The sequence below is a fragment of the Apodemus sylvaticus genome, chromosome 11 (assembly GCF_947179515.1).
Source record: "Apodemus sylvaticus chromosome 11, mApoSyl1.1, whole genome shotgun sequence".
Lineage (NCBI taxonomy): Eukaryota > Metazoa > Chordata > Mammalia > Rodentia > Muridae > Apodemus > Apodemus sylvaticus.
The window spans coordinates 73,671,080-73,689,796 of record NC_067482.1 but is presented as its reverse complement, the minus strand read 5'-3'; the positions used below and the strand labels follow the sequence as shown (position 1 = coordinate 73,689,796).

The window sequence follows — 18,717 nt, the reverse complement described above, 5'->3', positions numbered from 1 at the left end:
GGGCTAACAACTTCCTGGCTGTGTTGGCACATAGATGGCCCTCCGGACAGCCCAGGGCCTGGGTTCAGTCCAATGCCTGTCGGGCTTAGACCCCCGCTATATTAGTCTCGGGCTATGACTGTTAGCTGACTTTTCCTGCTAGGACTCTCTGGCTCCCCATAGCCAAAATGGCGGTGCGTGCTTCCTGCAAGTGCCGGGACAGACTGCTGGGCAAATAACCTCCTGGCCGGGTTGGCACACCGATGGCCCCCCAAACAGCCCAGGGCCTGGGTGCAGGCCAACGCCTGTCGGGCTTAGACCCTCGCGATGTTGTCCTCAGGCTAAGTCTGCATACCTTGGGCTGTCAATTTTCTCTGGCGTCTGAGAGTCAAGATGGTGGAGAGTCTCTCTCATAACTGACTGGCGGAAGGCAGAGTTCTGATGTGGCTTCAGTGCGGTGAAAAGATGAAAAGTGCTGTAACTCCACCGCTGCTTGCAGCCTGGCTGGCCGCGATGGTCAGTGGTAGCAGGCACAGGACCTGCCAGGACCCTGTTGCCTTGGTTCCACTGGTGGTGGCCCTTCCGCTGCCAGTCATGCCCTTTCATGCTTAGACTCTTATCCTCTGCAAACAGGCATACTGTTTTCTATTAAATTTATTTATTCACTTTACATCCCTAGATTGGCTGCCCCTCCTGCCAGTAACCCTCACGAAGATCCTCTCCCCATTCCCACTCCTCCTATGAGCAGAGGGAGCCCCTCTTTGGGTATTACTCCCCTTCCCCGCCTCAGCCCCACCATCACCACCTGGCACATGAAGTCACTGCAGTACTAGGCACATCCTCTCCCACTAAGGCCAAATAAGGAAGCCCGATTGGGGTAATGAGATCCACAGGCAGGCAACAGAGTCAGGGACACACCCTACTCTAGTTGCTGGAGGACCCACATGAAAATCAGTTTGCACTTGTGTGCAGGGAAGGGAGGGGACTAGGTCCAGCCTATGTGTTCTCTTTGGTAGTTCAGTCTCTGGGAGTCCCCAAGGGTCCAGGTTAGTTGACTCTGTTGGTCTTCCTGTGGATTCCTAATCCTCTTCCGGTTCCTCAATCCTTCCCCAAATTCTTCCATAAGACTTCCTTAGCTCCATCTAATGTTTGGCTATGAGTCTCCATCTCTTTCCATTGGCTGCTAGGTAGAGCCTCTCAGATGGCAGGTATGCTGGGTTCCTGTCTGCAAGCACAGCAGGATATCATTAATAGTGTTTAGGGACTGGCTCTTGTCCCTCAGTCTTTGGTTTGTCTCTGTCTCTGCACATCTTGTGGACAGGACACATTTTGGGTTGAAGGTTTTGTGCGTTGCTGTCCTCATCTCTCCGCTGTGAGTCCTGCCTGGCTATAGGAAGTGGCCACTTCAGGCTCCATAGGCTCCATATTTTCCACTGTTAGGAGTCACAGACAGAATCACCCCCATAGACACCCTGGGGCCTCCACCATCACAGGTCTCTGGCACAGCTGATCTCCATTCTCACCCCCCACCCCTGTGATTTCTCCCTTGCTCTCCCAACATCTGGTCCCCCACCCATCCCCTTTACCACCCCACCCATCCCCTCTACCACCCCACCCATCCCCTCTACCACCCAATTCCCTTCATCTATCCACCTCCAGTATTTTTCTTATTACCCCTTCAGAAAAAGATTCTCCATCCTGCCTTGAGCCCTCCTTGTTATTTGGCTTCTTTGGGTCTGTGGATTGTAGAGTGGTTATCCCAAACAGGGGTGTTTTAGCTTCTTGCTTTCCTGTTTGGATTCATTTTGTTTTATTTGCTTCTTTTCTCTTAGTGCTCTAATAAGACCTCTGGTCTTATTTTGACCAAGAGAGGAGAAAGTGGACACCTTTGCCTAGTTACTGATCTTAGAGTAAATAATTCAAGCTCTCCCCCACCGAGTATAATCTTGGCTATAGGTTCGTTATATTTAGCATGCTTTCTTTTGTTATATATTCCTTCTATTCTGAGTTTCTTCAAGACTTTTAACAAGAAGGGATATTAGATTTTTATCAAATGCTCTTCTGGTTTTGTTGAGATGGCCTTGTGATTTCTACTTTTGGAACCCTTTATGTAAGTCAGGACAATTATTGATTATACATTGAGCTGTTCCTTTGTCTCTGTCATAAAGCCAACATATTAGTAGTGAATGATTTTTTTTGATGAGCTCTTGAATTCAAGTATTTTGTTGAGAAGTTTTATATCTAGGTTCATTGGGAAGATTGTTCTGGAATTTTCATTTTGCTGTTGCTGCAACTTTGTCTGACCTTGGTATCAGGGTACCGCTAACATCATAAAGACTTTTGTCACGTTCCCTCCCTTCCTAACTTGATGTTCTGGTGAAACTCACCAGTGAATCCATCTGGGCCTGGACTTTTTTAGTTGGAAGATTTTAATTACAGCTTCAATGTCATTTCTTGTTGCAGATCAGTTTAAGTTGTTTATCTCATTTGATATAATTTTAGTACATAATATGGCTAGTGATCTATCCATTTTTTGAGATGTTTCCAGTTTAGTGGAATGAATACACACTTTCAAGATGAGACCTAATGATTCTCTGAATTCCACTCGTATCTGTTACAGTGGCTCCCTTTTCATCTCTAATTTTCTCTATCTGATTCCTCTCTTAGCTTGTTTGGCTAAGGGTTTGTTTGCCATTTTAAAGAATCTGGTCTTTGCTCTGTTGATTGGCATCTTATGTTCATCTGTTTGTTTCCGTTTCATTTTTTCTGCTGCAACATTAAATGTTTTTGTTTGGGCTAGTGCTTTGGGGTTCTATTTGCTCCTTTTCCGGAATGTCACTAAGTTGTTTGTTTGAGATCTTTCTGATGTCTTACTAGAGACCCATAAACTTCTCTTTTCATTGTGTCCTGTGGATTTTGATGTGTTGTTTTTTCATTTTCTTTTGATTCTAGAAATGCTTTTATTTCCTTCTTGATTTCTTCAGAGACTAATTTACCATTCCGTGGTATATCTCATATCCCTGTGAGTTGACATATGTTCTTGGGTTTCTTGTGCTGTTCATTTGTTCTATTTATTCATATTCTATTATAATCAGATAGAATACAGAAGAATTATTTCAATTTTCCAAATACATATTGAGACTTGATTTGTGTCCTGATGCATCTTTTATTTTGGAGGGAGTTACATGGACTGCTCTGAAAAATGTGTATTTTGCAGTATTTGGATGGAATCTTCTGGAAATGTCCGTTAATCCCATTTGATCTATGGTGTCATTTAATACATTTATTTCTCTATTTTTGTTGGGATAACTTGTCAGCTGCTGATAGTGAGGTCGTGAAGTCAAACACCGCTATTCTGCTAGGGTTAATCTGTAGCAATATACCTAGTAATATTTATGCTATGGAATTGAGTGGACCTGTGTTCAGGGCATGCATGTTTGGAATCTTAATGTCCTCCTGATGACTGTTCCCTTTATCGGTGTGAGGTCAGCACTTTCACCCTTTCTCATTAGGTTTGGTTTAAAGTCTGTCTTTTCAGATATTAGGACAATGAAACCCTTTTGTTTTCTACGTTTATTTGATTGGATCACCTTCTCCATTCTTTCACCCTAAGGTGTGTCTCTTAAAGGAAAGTAAATAGATGGTCCGTACCTTTTGGTCAAATCTATTAACCTGTGCCTTTTTTTTTATTAGGGATTGAGACCATCAATATTTAGCATTATTACTGAAAGGCATGCATTGGCTCTTGCTGTTTTATTGCGTTCGAGGTGTTTGGTTTTGTTCTCTTGTATAACTATCATTCTAGTGTGGTTTATTCTTTCCTGTAGCATCATGGATGGAATTGATTTTCCCTTCAGACTAAAGTAATTTCTTCAAGTATCTTCTGTAGAGCAGGCTTGTGGTGGTTTGATTATGACAGCTAAGCTTAGGCAGTGAGAGATGTAATAAAACAAGTGTGTGTGAGAAAGAGCCTGTTCCAGCCCCAGCAAGCAACAGAACTCAGCCATGTGGCTCTGGCTTTAGTGTGAAGGGTAGTAGGAGACTACTGGGACAATTGATACTGGTTAGCTGGAGCTAAGAAATTAGCAGTCATTAAGAAGAGATCAGCATCGCTGAGTTGAAGTGTTTTCTGAGAGTACAAAGAAGCTATGCTACAGAGATAGCCAAGGTTGCACCCCATGCTGCAGCTGGACCTGGTAATGTGTAAGAGTCACTCAGGTGGTGCTGGTTTTGAAGGCATGGAAAGCAACCAAGGCATGGCATTGTTGAAGTCCAAGAAAGGCCATTGGTGACGGTAAGGCCTCAGTTGATGTTGATGGCCCATGACTGAAGGGACCAGGCAAAGAAGTGGAGGCTTGGCATTATGAAGAGAGCCTATGAGAGGCTATTAGTGAAGCCTACTCTCAGCAGAAGATCCCAGCATATTGGAGATGCCAGTACCATGACATGATCACCTAGAACAGTAGCAACAGTGGAATGGAGTCAACCAGAGCCTAGAACACTACAGAGGGCAGAGTTGGAGATGTGACCCAAGCCCTTTGGAGGAGCCCATAATATCATGTGTGGATCTCAGACACTGGAACAAGAAGCTGTAAAGTTGAAGTTGCCTTGGAGACCCCAATATATTAGAAATGCCAGAGCCATGGGATATCTGCTGAGGAAAGCTACTAACAGGGAGTGGAACCAGCCCAGGAGAAAGAAGTATGTTACAGTTGTCAAAGATGAAAGGAGTTGGGCATCAGAAATGCAGAGTTTGAAGATTGCCCAGCTGGTCTGTGGTGTTGCTTTGGTCCAGTATTTCCTCACTATAATGTTTTGGAATGGTAAATATATGTCCAATGATGTTGGAGGTATGTGATCAGCTTTTTATTTTGATTTTATAGGGAATTACAGTTAAGTGATTGGATGAGTCTCAGAAGAGACTCTGGACTTTGGACTTTTAATATTGTTGCGACTACTACAGACTATGGGGGCTTTTGAAGTTGGACTAAATGGATTTTGCATTATGCTATGGCTAGGTATGACTCCCGTAGGCTCATGTGTTTGAACAAGCCAATGTGGGCCTGGGAGTGGAATGTGATGGTTTGTATATGCTCAACCCAGGCAGTGGCACTATTAGGAAGTGTGGCCTTGTTGGAGGAAGTGTGTCACTTTGGGGGTGGGCTCTGAGACCGCCCTCCTAGCTTCCTGGAAGCCAGTTTCTCCTATTTGCCTTCAGAACAAGATATAGAGCTCTCAGCTCCTCCAGTACTATGCCTGCCTGGATGCTGCCATGTTCCCCACCATGATGATAATGGACTAAACCTCATAACCAGTAAGCCAGCCTCAATTAAATGTCCTTTTATAAGAGTTGCTTTGGTCATGGTCTTTACAGCAGTGGAAACCCTCACTAAGACAATGCTTAATGATCATAACTTCCTCTGGTCTATTTTTATTATATAACATCTTTATTTTTTCATTCACCTGTGATAGATAACTTTTTTTGGGTGGTGTTCTCTCAGCTGGCAGGTATAGCTTTTCAGAATCTGAAAGAATCTGTCTGGGCCTCCTGGATTGCAACATTTCTCTTGAGCAGTTATTCTGATGGGCCTGCCCTGTATGTGCCATTTTTGTGCTTCTGTCTTGTAGCTTCCAGTATGCTCTCTGCTCTGTATATTTAATATTTTCATTATAACATGACAAGGGGAGGTTCTCTGGTCTTGTGTATTCAGAGTTCTAATTGCCTACTGTGTCTGGACTGGCACCTCTTTTCCTTATTCTGAGAAGTCATTATTAATATTAATTATTTTATCATTATAAACAGTGCATTATTATTTGTTTTAAAATGCTCTCTATGGGATTTTTCTCCTTCTATGGCTTATCTGTTGGTTTGCTCTTTCGTAGGGTCTGTGTATGTTGAAAGTCCTACTGTTAGTGTCATTTTGTTTCTGTGCTTGGACGGCTCCAGCTCTTGCACCTTGTCCTCAGCTGGATACTTAACCCTGTTAGTGATCCGCTGTGTTGCAGATACTTTCTACAGGGAGTTTAAGTTGACTCATGGATATTTTTCATTTCTAGCATTTGAGATTGGTTTTTCTTCAGATTTTTGTCTCTGTTGAACTCATCTTTCATATCATATATATCACCATCTCCTTCTTCATTTTGTTCAGCTGTTTGAATTAGCTCTTCATTAGGAGTTCATTTTTTCCTTTTTTCTTTGAACATACTGATCATCACTTTGATCTCTCTGTCTTGGATTTCCTCTAATTCACCCTCCCCAGAGGCCATCACTGTAAGGTTAATAATTTCTGGAAGTTATATTTGTCTTAGTTTTGTGTTGGTTTTTTTTGTGGGGGGCGGTCAATGCTGTAATTTACACAACTGCTGTTTTTTGTTTGTTTTGTTCCTTTTTTAAATCAGATAGTCTTTTATTGAAATATTTTCTTGTTGCTTCTTAACTAGGTGGGCACTCCACTGCACCACTGTTGATGTCATCTATGATGTCATTCAGATGGTAGCCATCCACAGCCCACAGACTGTGCAGTACCCAGGATCTCCTTGATAGATCCAGAAAGTTCTCTGGCCAAAGACCAGTGTCTCATCTGCTGGGCAGTGTTGACAATCTCATCAAAAGTGATGTTCCCACTATGTTTAATGCTTCTTCCTGTCAATGTGTTCTCTGCTTCTTCCTGTCTCTTGGTGGCTCCTTGAGGGCTGTGATGACCAGGGCAGAGGGCATCACCTCAGTCTGGGCCTGTCTGTTCTGGATGGTCAGTTTCACTGTAATCCTGAGACCTTTCTAGTCACCAGTAGCCTTGGCAATGTCATCACCAACTTGTTTTTGGAGACAGACCCAGAGGACCGATCTTAGGGGCCAAAGTGGATGTGATGCCGACCTCACCTCTGGTGCACCTCAGGTACACAACTTTGATCTTCTTGGAATCGAACTTGAGCTCCATGGTGGAGGCGGCTCGTGTTGGATGAACCCGGATTCTGGATGACCAAAGAAAGTTGCACCATAGCCTCCTCTAAGCTGAAAGCCGAAATGGCTATTTCCTTTTAAGCGAAGTATTTACAGTGTTCAAGTATGGGACCTGGTGGAGTTGAGTGTGTAGCTCCGGAAATGATTCCTTAGTCCATGCTCTCTGAGTGCCTATTGTAAGCGCTACATCATTTCCTGGGCAGGATGATAACTGCCAGACATTAGCAAAGTGCGAATGTTACAGCCAGCTATCAACGGCAACAGTATGATGTCCTCTACAGTTTTAGTTAATTAGACTAGGAGTGGGGAGGGAAGTAAGAGGACAAGAATGAATTATTAGATGGACTTTGAAAAGAAAAACATGAGGTGGGTGAAGAAGGAGGGAGGGATAAGATGGGATCCTGTTAGGGCACATGGACTTTAGAGATTAAGGCTAGAGATGGTTATAACTGAGACATGAGAAGAGGAGAGGATTGAGATGAGAGAAACAAGACAAGACATGGAGTTAAGAGGAGCACAGCAGATGTGTGGCTGGAGTGTAGAGAGGAGTGCCTTCTAGGCCTGGTGAAGACATAGTCCTATACCCTAAGTGCAGCATACAAACAAAAGCAAGACTGTTCTGAGACATTTAGGTAAGATGAGGGGGCAAATCACAGAGAGTTAGGGCTAAAAGGGGGGCTTATGGGGTGATTTGCTGGTACAGCTGGTCCAAGGTGACGGCTGAGGTTCTCATATCCCTCACCCAGTGCTGTGGGCAGCAGGGGGGTGGACACTGGGAGGGGGAGAGGGCTTTGGTCTCTAGCCTCTGTGTAGGTCCTGCCCTGATAATTCTCTAGAACCTCTACACTTTACTGTGTCCCTCTTCCAATCCTAGAGATCCTGTGTACTTGAGGATCTGTCAACACCTCACCTACACATCTCCCTGTGTTTGTTTCTAGACCTGTTAAGAAGAACTGGTGTGGTTTAGAATCCCATAAAGACCCCATTGTAGGAGTTGGTTTGGAGGAACCTTAAAGAGCATCTTAGGACACAGAAGAGCCTTCCTTGAGCTTCTTCTAGTGCTGTCAGGGGAAAGTGGGAAGGAAGTTGTTTAAACTTCCTATTTAAAATAAGAGCATTTAGTAGGCCTTGTTCTCAAATGAGTTGTTATTATTTGAGATGCATGAATATGTAAGGAAACAAGCCATTAATACCTCATAGATATGCAAATCTGTCCTTACCCAGGATTCTCCCCCATGAATTCAAACCTGATATAGAGAAATAATCTTACCAGGTGCTGGAATTCACAAAGTAAGCTTTCCAAAGAAAGAAAGGGAGATTGTAGAAAATCTTTTTTTAAAAAAAAGATTTATTTATTATTATATATAAGTACACTGTAGCTGTCTTCAGACACACCAGAAGAGGATGTCAGACTTCATTACATCGGATGGTTGTGAACCACCATGTCGTTTCTGGGATCTGAACTCAGGACCTTAGGAAGAGCAGTCAGTAGTGCTCTTAACCGCTGAGCCATCTCTCCAACCCCATAGAAAACCTTTTTAAACACTCACTGTCCATGGCATTCTTAGGGGACATACGAAAGGCTTTGGCTTTCCTTGCATTGAAGGTTTCCACTTGCAATAACCTGGAGCTGTCCCTGAGGGCCACCATACTGGTGCCTTCCCTTGGCAAGGCACTGTACTGTGGGAAGACCGAGGCTCAAAGAGCTTGCAAGGTCTATAAAGGAACCAACAAGTCATCGACAGCATGGGCTTCACTCCTGAAGGGATCTACTGGGCCGAGTCCTCTAGCATAAGGAACCAGAGGCTGCTGTGCACTTCCAGGCAGGGGGTATGGGAAGGAGACTGATATCCTCCTTGGCTCATAGTCTGCCATTGTTAGGGGGGCTAGGGAAATAAGGTGAGTGGATTAAGGGTGGATAAACATCTCTGGTTCTGCCATTTGTGAAAGCCCGTTGAGCTGAGAGTGGCAAAAATCTAGAAAAACAACTTAACTTTGGTTTCAAGTACTGTCATTATTTTAAACGGAATCGGGGGGGGGGGGGGGGCTTTACAGATGGCACAGTCTTGGCTAAGCTTCCTGACTGACTCTCAGATCGCTGGAGAAGAGGGTGGATCTCTGTTCTGTGTAATTGCCTTCTGCTGGTTGGGGCCAGGGTCCCAAGAGGTGGGCCTTATGCAGATCTGAGTCTCAGGAGCTCTGTCGTTGTCTTTGCCTTCCTGGTTCTGGGGACACTGAGGCATAATTTAGAACAGTCTTGCCGTGCCCTTTCCCTGTGAGTAGCGCCCTTCTCCCCACTTCCCCGCCTCCTCCCACTTACCCTCCTCTTTTACTTCATTGCTGTTGATCTTCCCTTTCTTTTTCTTCCTGTATTCATTTATTTTTTAATACACTACAATTTGACCCTCCCCCAATTCCCCTCAGATCCTCCCCACCTCCACACTCAGCTCATTTCATGTCTGCCCACTTCAGAGAGAGAGAGAGAGAGAGAGAGAGAGAGAGAGAGAGAGAGAGAGAGAGAGAGAGAGAGAGAGAGAAAGATCAAAACAAATAAACAGAAACCCAATTAAGACCAAAAAGAAAAACAAATCAAACCAACCAAAAAGCACACACAGAGAAAAGCAATCTCTTTCATGTAGGTAATGCCAAGTGACATAGTAACATTAACCATCTTACTCAGAGTCTCACCGCTGAGTCCAGTGACAGCTGTCGAGACCCAGAACACATGACCTTTACAACCCTCATGAATGTCCAAGATGAGTCTTGTGTGCCAGGTTGTGCTTCAGGAACAGGGATAAGCAAGAGATGGTGGAAATTGGACTGTCTCTCATCTGAGTGCTAGAGAGGGATTGCCCTCTGGTGTTTTCTAGGGCTGTGGGGCACCGGAGAGCACACATAACCGGATTACATTTGAAGGTTTTTGAATCTTCTATCTGCAGTTTCTTAAGTCAGTTTTTAGAGTTTCTTTGGGAGACAGAGAAGATAGTTATAGGGCAGAGAAGAGGAAGGTTTTCCCTGGGGTTCCATGACTAGGGAAGCGAAGAAGCTAAGCTGAGCGGTAGGTTAAAGACGTCAGGAGATGGAGAGCCTCTCCCATGGCTGCCTGTGACTGACAGGCATCAGTCTGGAAAAGTGAGTTACTTTAATTTCAAAAACTCTCTTCATTCAATGAAGGTGTGGGTGGGGGGCAGGGAGAGTGAGGCGCTTCACAAGATGGTGTGATCACGGCTGATGTTCCTGACTTTAGTTACTCTTTTTTTTTTTTTTTTTTGGTTTTTTGAGACAAGGTTTCTCTGTGTAGCTCTGGCTGTCCTGGAACTCACTCTGCAGACTAGGCTGGCCTTGAACTCAGAAATCTGCCTGCCTCTGCCTCCCAAGTGCTGGGATTACAGGCATGCACCACCACGCCTGGCTTAGTTACTCTTAGATAAGGGAAAATGACCATTCTTGTGACTACTTCCTGCTGGTCACGGGTGCTATCCTCACCAGGGGAAAGGAGGTCCGGGATAGTCTCTAATACTGGGAATTTCAACGGAGGAATGCACTATCAGTGTGTCTTTGGCTGTTTCCTGGATACAAGACTTCACTCTATGACACAAAGCATGTTTGGCAATTTTAAAAGACAGGGTAGAAATCAGTACCCTTTAAATTAGGGCCCAGGAAAGCCGGCAGGTTCAGCAGTTAGTGAACAGCCGTATGATAGAAGGTGAGGAGGGGCGTCCGAGGCTGGGTGTGAGGCCCGAGGTTACAGAGAAAGCTCCCAGGCTCTGGTAGAGCAGTCCATCTTCTTTGGTTGGTTTTCAGCCTCTACCTATTAGTTTCAGTTACCTTGGAGACCCATCCAGGATGGTACCCGGCTCTCCAGATTAGATAGATAGAGATTGGGTCTAGTGTACTGTCCTGAGGACCTGGCCTGCACTTCCCTGGAGAGCCTGTGTTTCTGGGGAATGGTGTGCTTGCCTTGGTGCTATGAGCTCTTCTGGCTCGTGTGGAGTTCGGGGGTACAGCACGTATCCATACATGAGTATATCCTTTGCAGGCTCTCTCTTCTGTATGTTCTCCATGGCCGTGGGTCTCTGAATGTCCTTCCAGGGAGCAGCACTACCCTTCTCTTGTTCCTGTCTTCACTTACCCCTACCCCTCTGGGCTTCAAGCCTCAATGCTTCTGGAGGGCAGGTCTGAGCCTTTCAAACAGGGCTGCATTCTTCTGGGGGGCATGCTGGGCAGTCATGGGAAGGACCGACCTGGGCCATGGTCTTCTGGAAGACTCAGCTTCAGCTTAATGTCCTTATCCTGCTGCCTCTACAGAAGCATCAGACACAAACATGCATATTAAAACATGTCACACAGCAGGTCAAGACCCATGGGCTTTGGTTTTGGCTTTATGTACTGTGTTACATCATACCACACAATATTTACCAACATAACAAATTTTAAGAGCTCAGCCTACTGGTATTAAAGTCTACTCACACTGTCCTGAGCCACCATCTAGCTCTAGAAATTTCCATCTTGCAAAACTGAAGCTCCACACCAGTTCCACAGCTCCTCCCATTCGCTTTCACCCCAGCTGCTGGGAACCACAGCCATCCACTGAGTGTGGCTATACAGAATTTGTCCCTTTGTGATTGACAATTCTCACTAAGCCTAACTTGCTCGAGGCTCACCCCAGTGCAGTTTCCTTCCTGTCTCATGTCAAATCCTGTCTTGCTCCGTGGATGTAGTTTGCTTATCTTCTCATCTGTTCCCGGCAGTGGGCACGGTTTTGTTTGGTTTTTGGTTATCATGGGGGAAATTCTAGAAACTTTCAAGGTAAAACAAAAAGCTCGGAAGAGATGTGGATTGTCCATCTTTCTTTGTGATTGGAAATTTATTCTCCTGGTTTGAGGACTGGGACACACAGGGTGGCCTGCTTCTTCCCCAGGCTCGGGGTCCCAGCTTGCAGTGTCTATGTAGGAAGTATAGGAGGTGTTTTGATAGTACCTGGGAAGCAGGGACAGGAGTGTTACATGTTTGAGGAAGGGAGGGGTAAAGAGAAAAACAGAAAGAACACAGAGGCCTCATCAAGACAGCTCAGCAGGTAAAGGCACCTGCTGCCAAGCCCGATGGTCAGAGTTCCATCCCTGGAGCCCACATGGTAGAGGGAGGGAACGGACTCTCACAATTGCCCTCCGCATGCACTCTTGGAAGGTTAGGTACAGCTGAGCCTGCCTGCACACAAGGCTTGGGACCTGCTAGGGTGTATCCTCCAGGATGTGGGGAGCCTGTGAAGAGCTGTGAGTGGACAGAGCCAGGTCTGCTCACCTCTGAAGATCCACACAGACTATGAAGGACACAGACTGGTGTTCTCAGCAGCTGAGACTTTGCCTTGCTCCCAGCAAAGCCCCAGACTGCTGTCTCCTGAGCAGGGCCCCTGGGATCCTCAGCTTGTGCTCCATGGGTGGTGGTGGGCTCTCTCTCCTCCCCTCAGCCTCTCAGTTCCACTGGTTCTGTTCCCTTCCCCAGGTGCGAGGGGAATTGCTCCAGGAGAGAGTTCAGAAGCTGGAGGCCCAGGAGGCGCACTTTGCTGAGTCACTTGTGGCTCTGCAGTTCCACAAGGTGGCCCGGGCTGCTGAGACCCTCTCGGTCTACACCGCCCTGCTCAGCATCCAAGACCTGCTCCTGGGGGAGCTGAGTGAGTCGGAAACGCTGACCAAGTCAGCCTGTGTGCAGATCCTGGAGTCGCACAGGCCGGTGAGTGGGGCTGGTGGAGAAAAGGGTACCTGCACCTTCGCTCCTTGTGGTGACTGGAACCCGCCATGGAACAGGTGGGTCTCTACCACATGGCCCGTATGTGAAGTGGGACACCAAGTAAGGTGACTTACTAACCATACCAGAGCCCTATGTGCCAGCCAGCGCTCCACCCCAGCTCTGGCCCCTTGCCTCTGATCAGACACCCTCTGGATCTCCACACCTCGGGAACTGGATGCCTCTTCCATTCCAGGCCCTGTCCAAGTTGGTAGTGCCTCTTCATAAATGAATACCCACCATCATCTTTTAATTAGACCACATCAAATGCAGTTCTGCCTCAGGCTGAGTGTTTGACTCTGAATGTCACTGTTTCTCCCACTTACTGTGTTCTTTCAGCTGAAGAACTGTCACCATGAAACAAACGTGTGACAAGGCGGGTCTGAGGACCAATTTTAGGTCCTTTATATGTGGGTCTTAAAAAGAAGATTTTATTCTATTTATAATTATGTGGTCTGTGTGTGGGTATATGCTGATGGAGGCCAGAAAGAGGTATTGGCTCTCCTGAAGTTGGCGTTCTAGGCAGTTGTGAGCTGCCAAAGGTAGGTGCCTGGAATTGAACTCAGGTCCTCTGGAAGAACAATACATATGGCTAACCACTGAGCAATTCCTCCAACACCTACGTGTGGATTTTCCCCTCGTGTTTTATTCTTTGCGAATTTCATATAGTTCATTTTGATCATATTCACCTCTCCTCTGACACCTCCAGCTATAACCCCCTTCTCTAGTGCCCAACGTTGTATCTTTTTTTTAAAATCCTGAATATAGTTTTTATAGATCGACAAATATAATTTGTGTTTCCAGTATTTTCTTAGATGTGTGGCTCTTTACTGGAGGGTGACCAACCTACTGGGGGCCACCCTTTTAAGAAGAACGACTCTCCCTGTCTCTGCAGCTATCATTTGCACTAACTTCTCAGCTAGGCATGGGAGGAATTTGTGAAAATTCTTCTTTCTTTTCTCCTATTTATTTATTTATTCATTCATTCAGTTTACAACCTGATCTCGCCCCCCATCTCCTCCCTGTCCCCCCTCCCACAGCTCCTCCCTCCCACTCACTCTGCCTTTCTCCTCTGAGAATGGGGACATCCCTGCTAGGTACCAACCCACCCTGTCACCTCAAGTCACTGCAGGACGAGGTGTATTCTTGCCCACTGAGGATATACAAGAGAGTTCAGTTACAGGAATAGGATCCACAGGCAGGCCACAGAATCAGGGACAGCCCCCACGCCACAGAATCAGGGACAATCCCCACGCCAGATTTCGGGGGACGAGCATGAAAATGAAGCTGCCCTCTTGCTACATACGTGTGGAGGGCCTAGGTTCGGCCCATGTGTGCTCTTTGGTCGGTGGTTCAATCTCAGGGAGCCTCCAAGACTTCTTGTGGAGTCCCTGTCCTCTCTGGAGGATACCTCAGTCCTTCCCCCATCTCTTCCACAAGAATTTCCAAGCTCCGAACTCTGTTTCACGTTCGACTGTGGGTCTCTGAATCTGCTTCCATTAGCTGTTGGGTGAAGCCTCTCAGAGGACAGTTATGCTAGCTGCCAGCAGAACAGAGTATCATTATTAATGTCAGATGTTGGTTCTTGTCCATGATGTGGGTCTCAAGTTAGTTGGCTACTCCTTCTGTTGTTGCTCCATCTTTGTCTCTGCACATCTTGTAGGTAGGGTCCAACATTTTGTGGTTGGGTTGATGTCAACTAGAAGTTCTGCCTGGTTACAAGGGGATAGCACTTCAGGCTCCACATCTCCCACTTTTAGGGGTCTCAGCTACAGTTACCCCCATAGACTCCCTAGAGCTTCCCCTATCCAGAGTCTCTGTAAAGTCTTAGAGATGCTTCCCCCCAGCTATGATTATTTTGTTCTCCCTTCTGAGTGGAATTCAAGCATCCTCACTAGGGCTTTCCTTGTTGTTTAATTTCTTAGGGTCTATGGGGTGTATCATAAGTTTTCTCCAATGTCTATTTTATTCTCCCTTCTGAGTGAGATTCAAGCATCCTCCCTTGGGCCCTCCTTGTTATTTGGCTTCTTTGGTCTGTGGTTCATTTACACAATGTAATACTATTACTTAGCTATTAAAAAACAAGGACATCATGAAATTTGCAGGCAAATGGATGGAACTAGAAAATATCATCCTGAGTGAGGTGACCCAGACCCAAAGGACATGCATAGTATGTACTCACTTATAAGTAGATATTAACACACATATATATATGTATATATATATATTAGTATATATATATGGGATAAACATGCAAATTATTCTTTCCATGCTAAGATTTTGTATGGCTTGGGCTTTCTTTCCTGCATGTTGTCACATTTGCTGTGACATATGTGCTGACCTGCTCTGTCTGAAAACTTCTCTCCTTGTATTTGTCTACTTTTCTGGGACCTGCCATGTCTTGGCCTCCTCTTCTGAAGTGATCCCCGAGTCCCAGGATGATGGGTGTGGCTCAGGTGCCCCATTTAGACTGGAGCATTCTAAACGCTCTCTTACAGTGCCGGCTGTGGGTCTCTGGGTCACTCACCATCCACAGTAGAACGTAGCTTCTCTGGTGGGGGTTGAGAGTATGTGTGGTTTTCTTTTAAATCCCATGAATTACAGTAACAAGTTCCAGTGAGGAGAAAGCTCTCATTCACTGAGGCCCTGGGTGGGCAGGCATGCGCAGAGACCCATGACCAAGGCAACTTACAAAAGGAAGCATTTAACTGAGCTCTTTCAGAGGGTTAGCGTGCATGATGGCAGAGCAAAGGCATGGCACCAGCAACATCTTGATTCACAAGCAGGAAACTGAGGCAGACTGGAACTAGTGTGAGTCTTTAGAAACCCCAAAGCCTGCCCCTCCTCCAACAAGACCACGCCCCCTAATCCTTTCCCAATAGTTCCACCAGCGAGGGAGCAAGTACTCAGACACATGAGCCTGGACACATGAGCCTATGAGAGCCATTCTCACTCATAACATCGCCCTTCTCCTCTTCACATCTTCCCAGATGCTGGAACAAAGACCCCCATTTACCCTGTATGGTTCTCAGATACCCTGGACACCAACAGGAGACCCAGGTGGCACCTACCAGGCAGAACAGCTGCAGCTGTGAACACAGTTGTAACCTTAATGTGCAAAATTATAACTAACGTAACTCATCCATCTTTTAGAATAATATAATCCTCTTGCCCAGGCTGAGTGAGGTTATTTTGTTTTAAAAATCAGGACTATAAGGAATTTCCAGGAGTTTAACGTGTGGACATCGGCTTACAAAACTCATTTACTTAATGGGGAGGAGACTGCTCATGTGATCATTTCAACACACACAGAGAGTTCTTGGTGGACTTTAACATCCATTCAAGATGGAACTCCTCAGAAAATGAGACAGGAGGAAGCCTCACAGAGCGTCCATCAGAGCATATAGCAAGTGTTCATTTGGAGGTGACTTGCATGGAGGTAGACCAGTGTCCCAGATTTCAGTTGGAGGAAAGGAGACTTAGAGACAGAAAGGGAAGCAGGCATTGTGGTGTATACCTTTAATTCTAGTGCTTGGAAGGCAGCAGCAGGCAGATCTCTGTGAGTTCAAGGCCAGGCCAGTCTATATAAGGAGTTTCAGGACTAATGTTGGCTACATAATGAGAGACTCTGTCTCAAAATTAAAAAAAAAAAAAATCCAAGACCTATCCCTCCTCAAAAGCTGGAAAGGCCCAAGGTCATTTAGAGAGCACCAAGGCATCTGAGTATCTGAGATGAACGTCCAGGCTGGTATTGCTCACATCAGACACCCCACATGGCCTTAGACTACCTAGGAAACACAACACCCACCTTTCCCATTTCATCTCAGAGCATCTGAATAATGTCAGAGCTTCCCATCACAGTTGCCTGCAAGGAGGCGGTGGGGTGGGCTGCAGAAAATCAGACTACACATTCTTTAGTTGGTAGTGAGGTGGTGGGCAGGTTGTACCTTTGAGGAGAGAAGGCAGCCTGCTTCCCTTTGTATGAGATTCTTATTCTGCAGTACAATCGTTTTGTGCCAGATACGTTCCTGTCGGTAATGAGCTTCTTAGCCGTTAAACGTTTGGAGAATTTAAAAAAGCATGAAATGAAAAGCTTGGGAGAAAATGATTCTGAAGGAGAGTCCATGGTGTGCATCTCATTCAGTGAACAATTTAGATTCCTTTCGTGAAATTGGACTGTGAGGACCGTGTGGCAAAGATGGGCAGATTTAAACAGGACAGGCTTGCTCAGAAAGAAGGAGTAACCCCAGGCTAATGGTCCAGGGCAGCTCAGTGTCACCTGCTAAGCCTCCGTCTCAAGCCCAGAGAGGTGTCCTCCTGCCCTTCGCTGCCTGTGTGCGCCAGCCTCTCTGTGGGTTGATCCTGCCTGAGTTTTCACACTTCCAACTCTGCCACCCAGCAACACTGTTCTTAGGCACCTTGGGATCAGAAGCAAAGATGGCGTTACTATCAGCCAACATTCACTGAGCTGCCACTAAGTCCAAGGCACTGTGTGCAGTGCCTGAAACTGAGACACCCAAAGATATTTCTGTTCCCAGGTGAGAGGCTCTGGGGCAGCCTTTTGTAAAAGCACTGTTATGCCGGTCTCAGGGTCTTTCAAAGAATTCAACTGGGAGCCTCAGAAGTTTGAACTGAAATGTATTTAGCAAACCAAAGCACAGAACTCATAAGAGGGATGAAGTAGGCTTTCCCAAAGTGGAAATGAACAGCCCAGAGGGTTCTGAGTCGTGGCTTTAAAACACTTTTTTTGTTCTGAAAGTTTATGAGGTGGGAAGTATAGCCATAGCATGAGATGTCTCAAAATATAATGTATCAGATCTCCCCTTAGGACATTTTCCATAAGTCTGTGGGGAGATCAAAAGGCACAATGCAAATGATAGTATGCTTTGGGTAATCTTTTGGGAATGCTTCCTCTTCCTGAGTTCATGTGGGTGTCAATTAACAAAGTGCCCTGGTGCTTCTTCCTTCCTTAATTAATTAATTAATTTATTTATTTATTTATTTATTTATTTATTTATTTATTTAGATCTGGCCTGAGCCTAACTTCCCCTCCAGGGATGCTTAACCGCAGAGGGGCACCCTGCCCCCTCTGGAGGCATAGCTGCTGAGTGTAATAAAGCTTCAGTCACCCCAGTAACTCCTCCCTAGCTGGCATCAGTGGGACTCACCCTGTTCCTTCATCTGCAGGAGCTGCAGGAGCTGGAGAGGAAGCTGGAGGACCGGCTGGGGCAGCAGGAAGAGGCTGAGCAGCAGCGGGCCCTGGAGAGCAGGCAGCAGTGGGCAGCTGAGGGACCTGCGCTGGGTGAGCCTGAACAGGTGGATCCTGAAAGGCAGGTCTCCGCGGTCCTGCGGCAGGCCCTGAACAAGGGCCAGAAGCTACTGGAACAGCATCAGCAGAGGTAGGTGGGCGGTGCACAGTGAGTGGGGGTGGGGTCTTCTGGCCTCTCCCCTTCCTGCCTTAGGTACCATTCCCGTGTTCTGTACAGGCTGCTATTGTTGAAGCTTTCTTCCTTCTTAATGTCTTCTATAACTTTTTTTTTTAAATATCATTGAGGTTTACTAACAGTATTTTTTTAACTTTTAAAAAACATTTATTTAAAATCAAGTGTGTGTATATGTGTATGTCTGTGCATGGGAGGTCAGGGGTTGTTGTAGGATTTTCCTTTTCCTATCATATTAGCACAGTGGAAGGCCTGCGATTGAACAGGAAAAGGAAGGCAGAGCTAGGAGTTGGGGGGACTAAAGTTGCAGGAGGAGAAGAAAGGAGAAATGGCTTCAGACATGGACCTGTGTGGCATTTACTAGTCACCAAAAGCTAAGTTTTTGTAAGGTTACAAATATTGGGATAAAGCTTTTGTCATTATCAATTGGCTCTAAAATTATTGCATTGACATCTTGTGAGTTGTAATATTACTTGTACATAAATCTGACTGGCTAATTAAGCTTTGAGAGTTGTGATTTACTTGGTTACTGGAATGTAGGTCCAGTGATTA

General features: G+C 45.8%; 1 protein-coding gene and 1 pseudogene across 1 annotated transcript in view; one reads left to right on the top strand and one right to left on the bottom strand.

Annotated features, from left to right (window-relative positions):
* Evc2 (EvC ciliary complex subunit 2) overlaps positions 1–18,717 on the top strand; it is a 93,534-nt gene that overhangs the window by 65,316 nt on the left and 9,501 nt on the right. Inside the window, exons 15-16 of the mRNA XM_052199215.1 lie at positions 12,443–12,670; positions 17,912–18,123. Of these exons, the coding sequence (XP_052055175.1) occupies positions 12,443–12,670; positions 17,912–18,123 (440 nt within the window). The remainder of the gene's footprint in view (positions 1–12,442; positions 12,671–17,911; positions 18,124–18,717) is intronic.
* LOC127696452 (60S ribosomal protein L12-like) lies at positions 6,413–6,932 on the bottom strand (annotated as a pseudogene).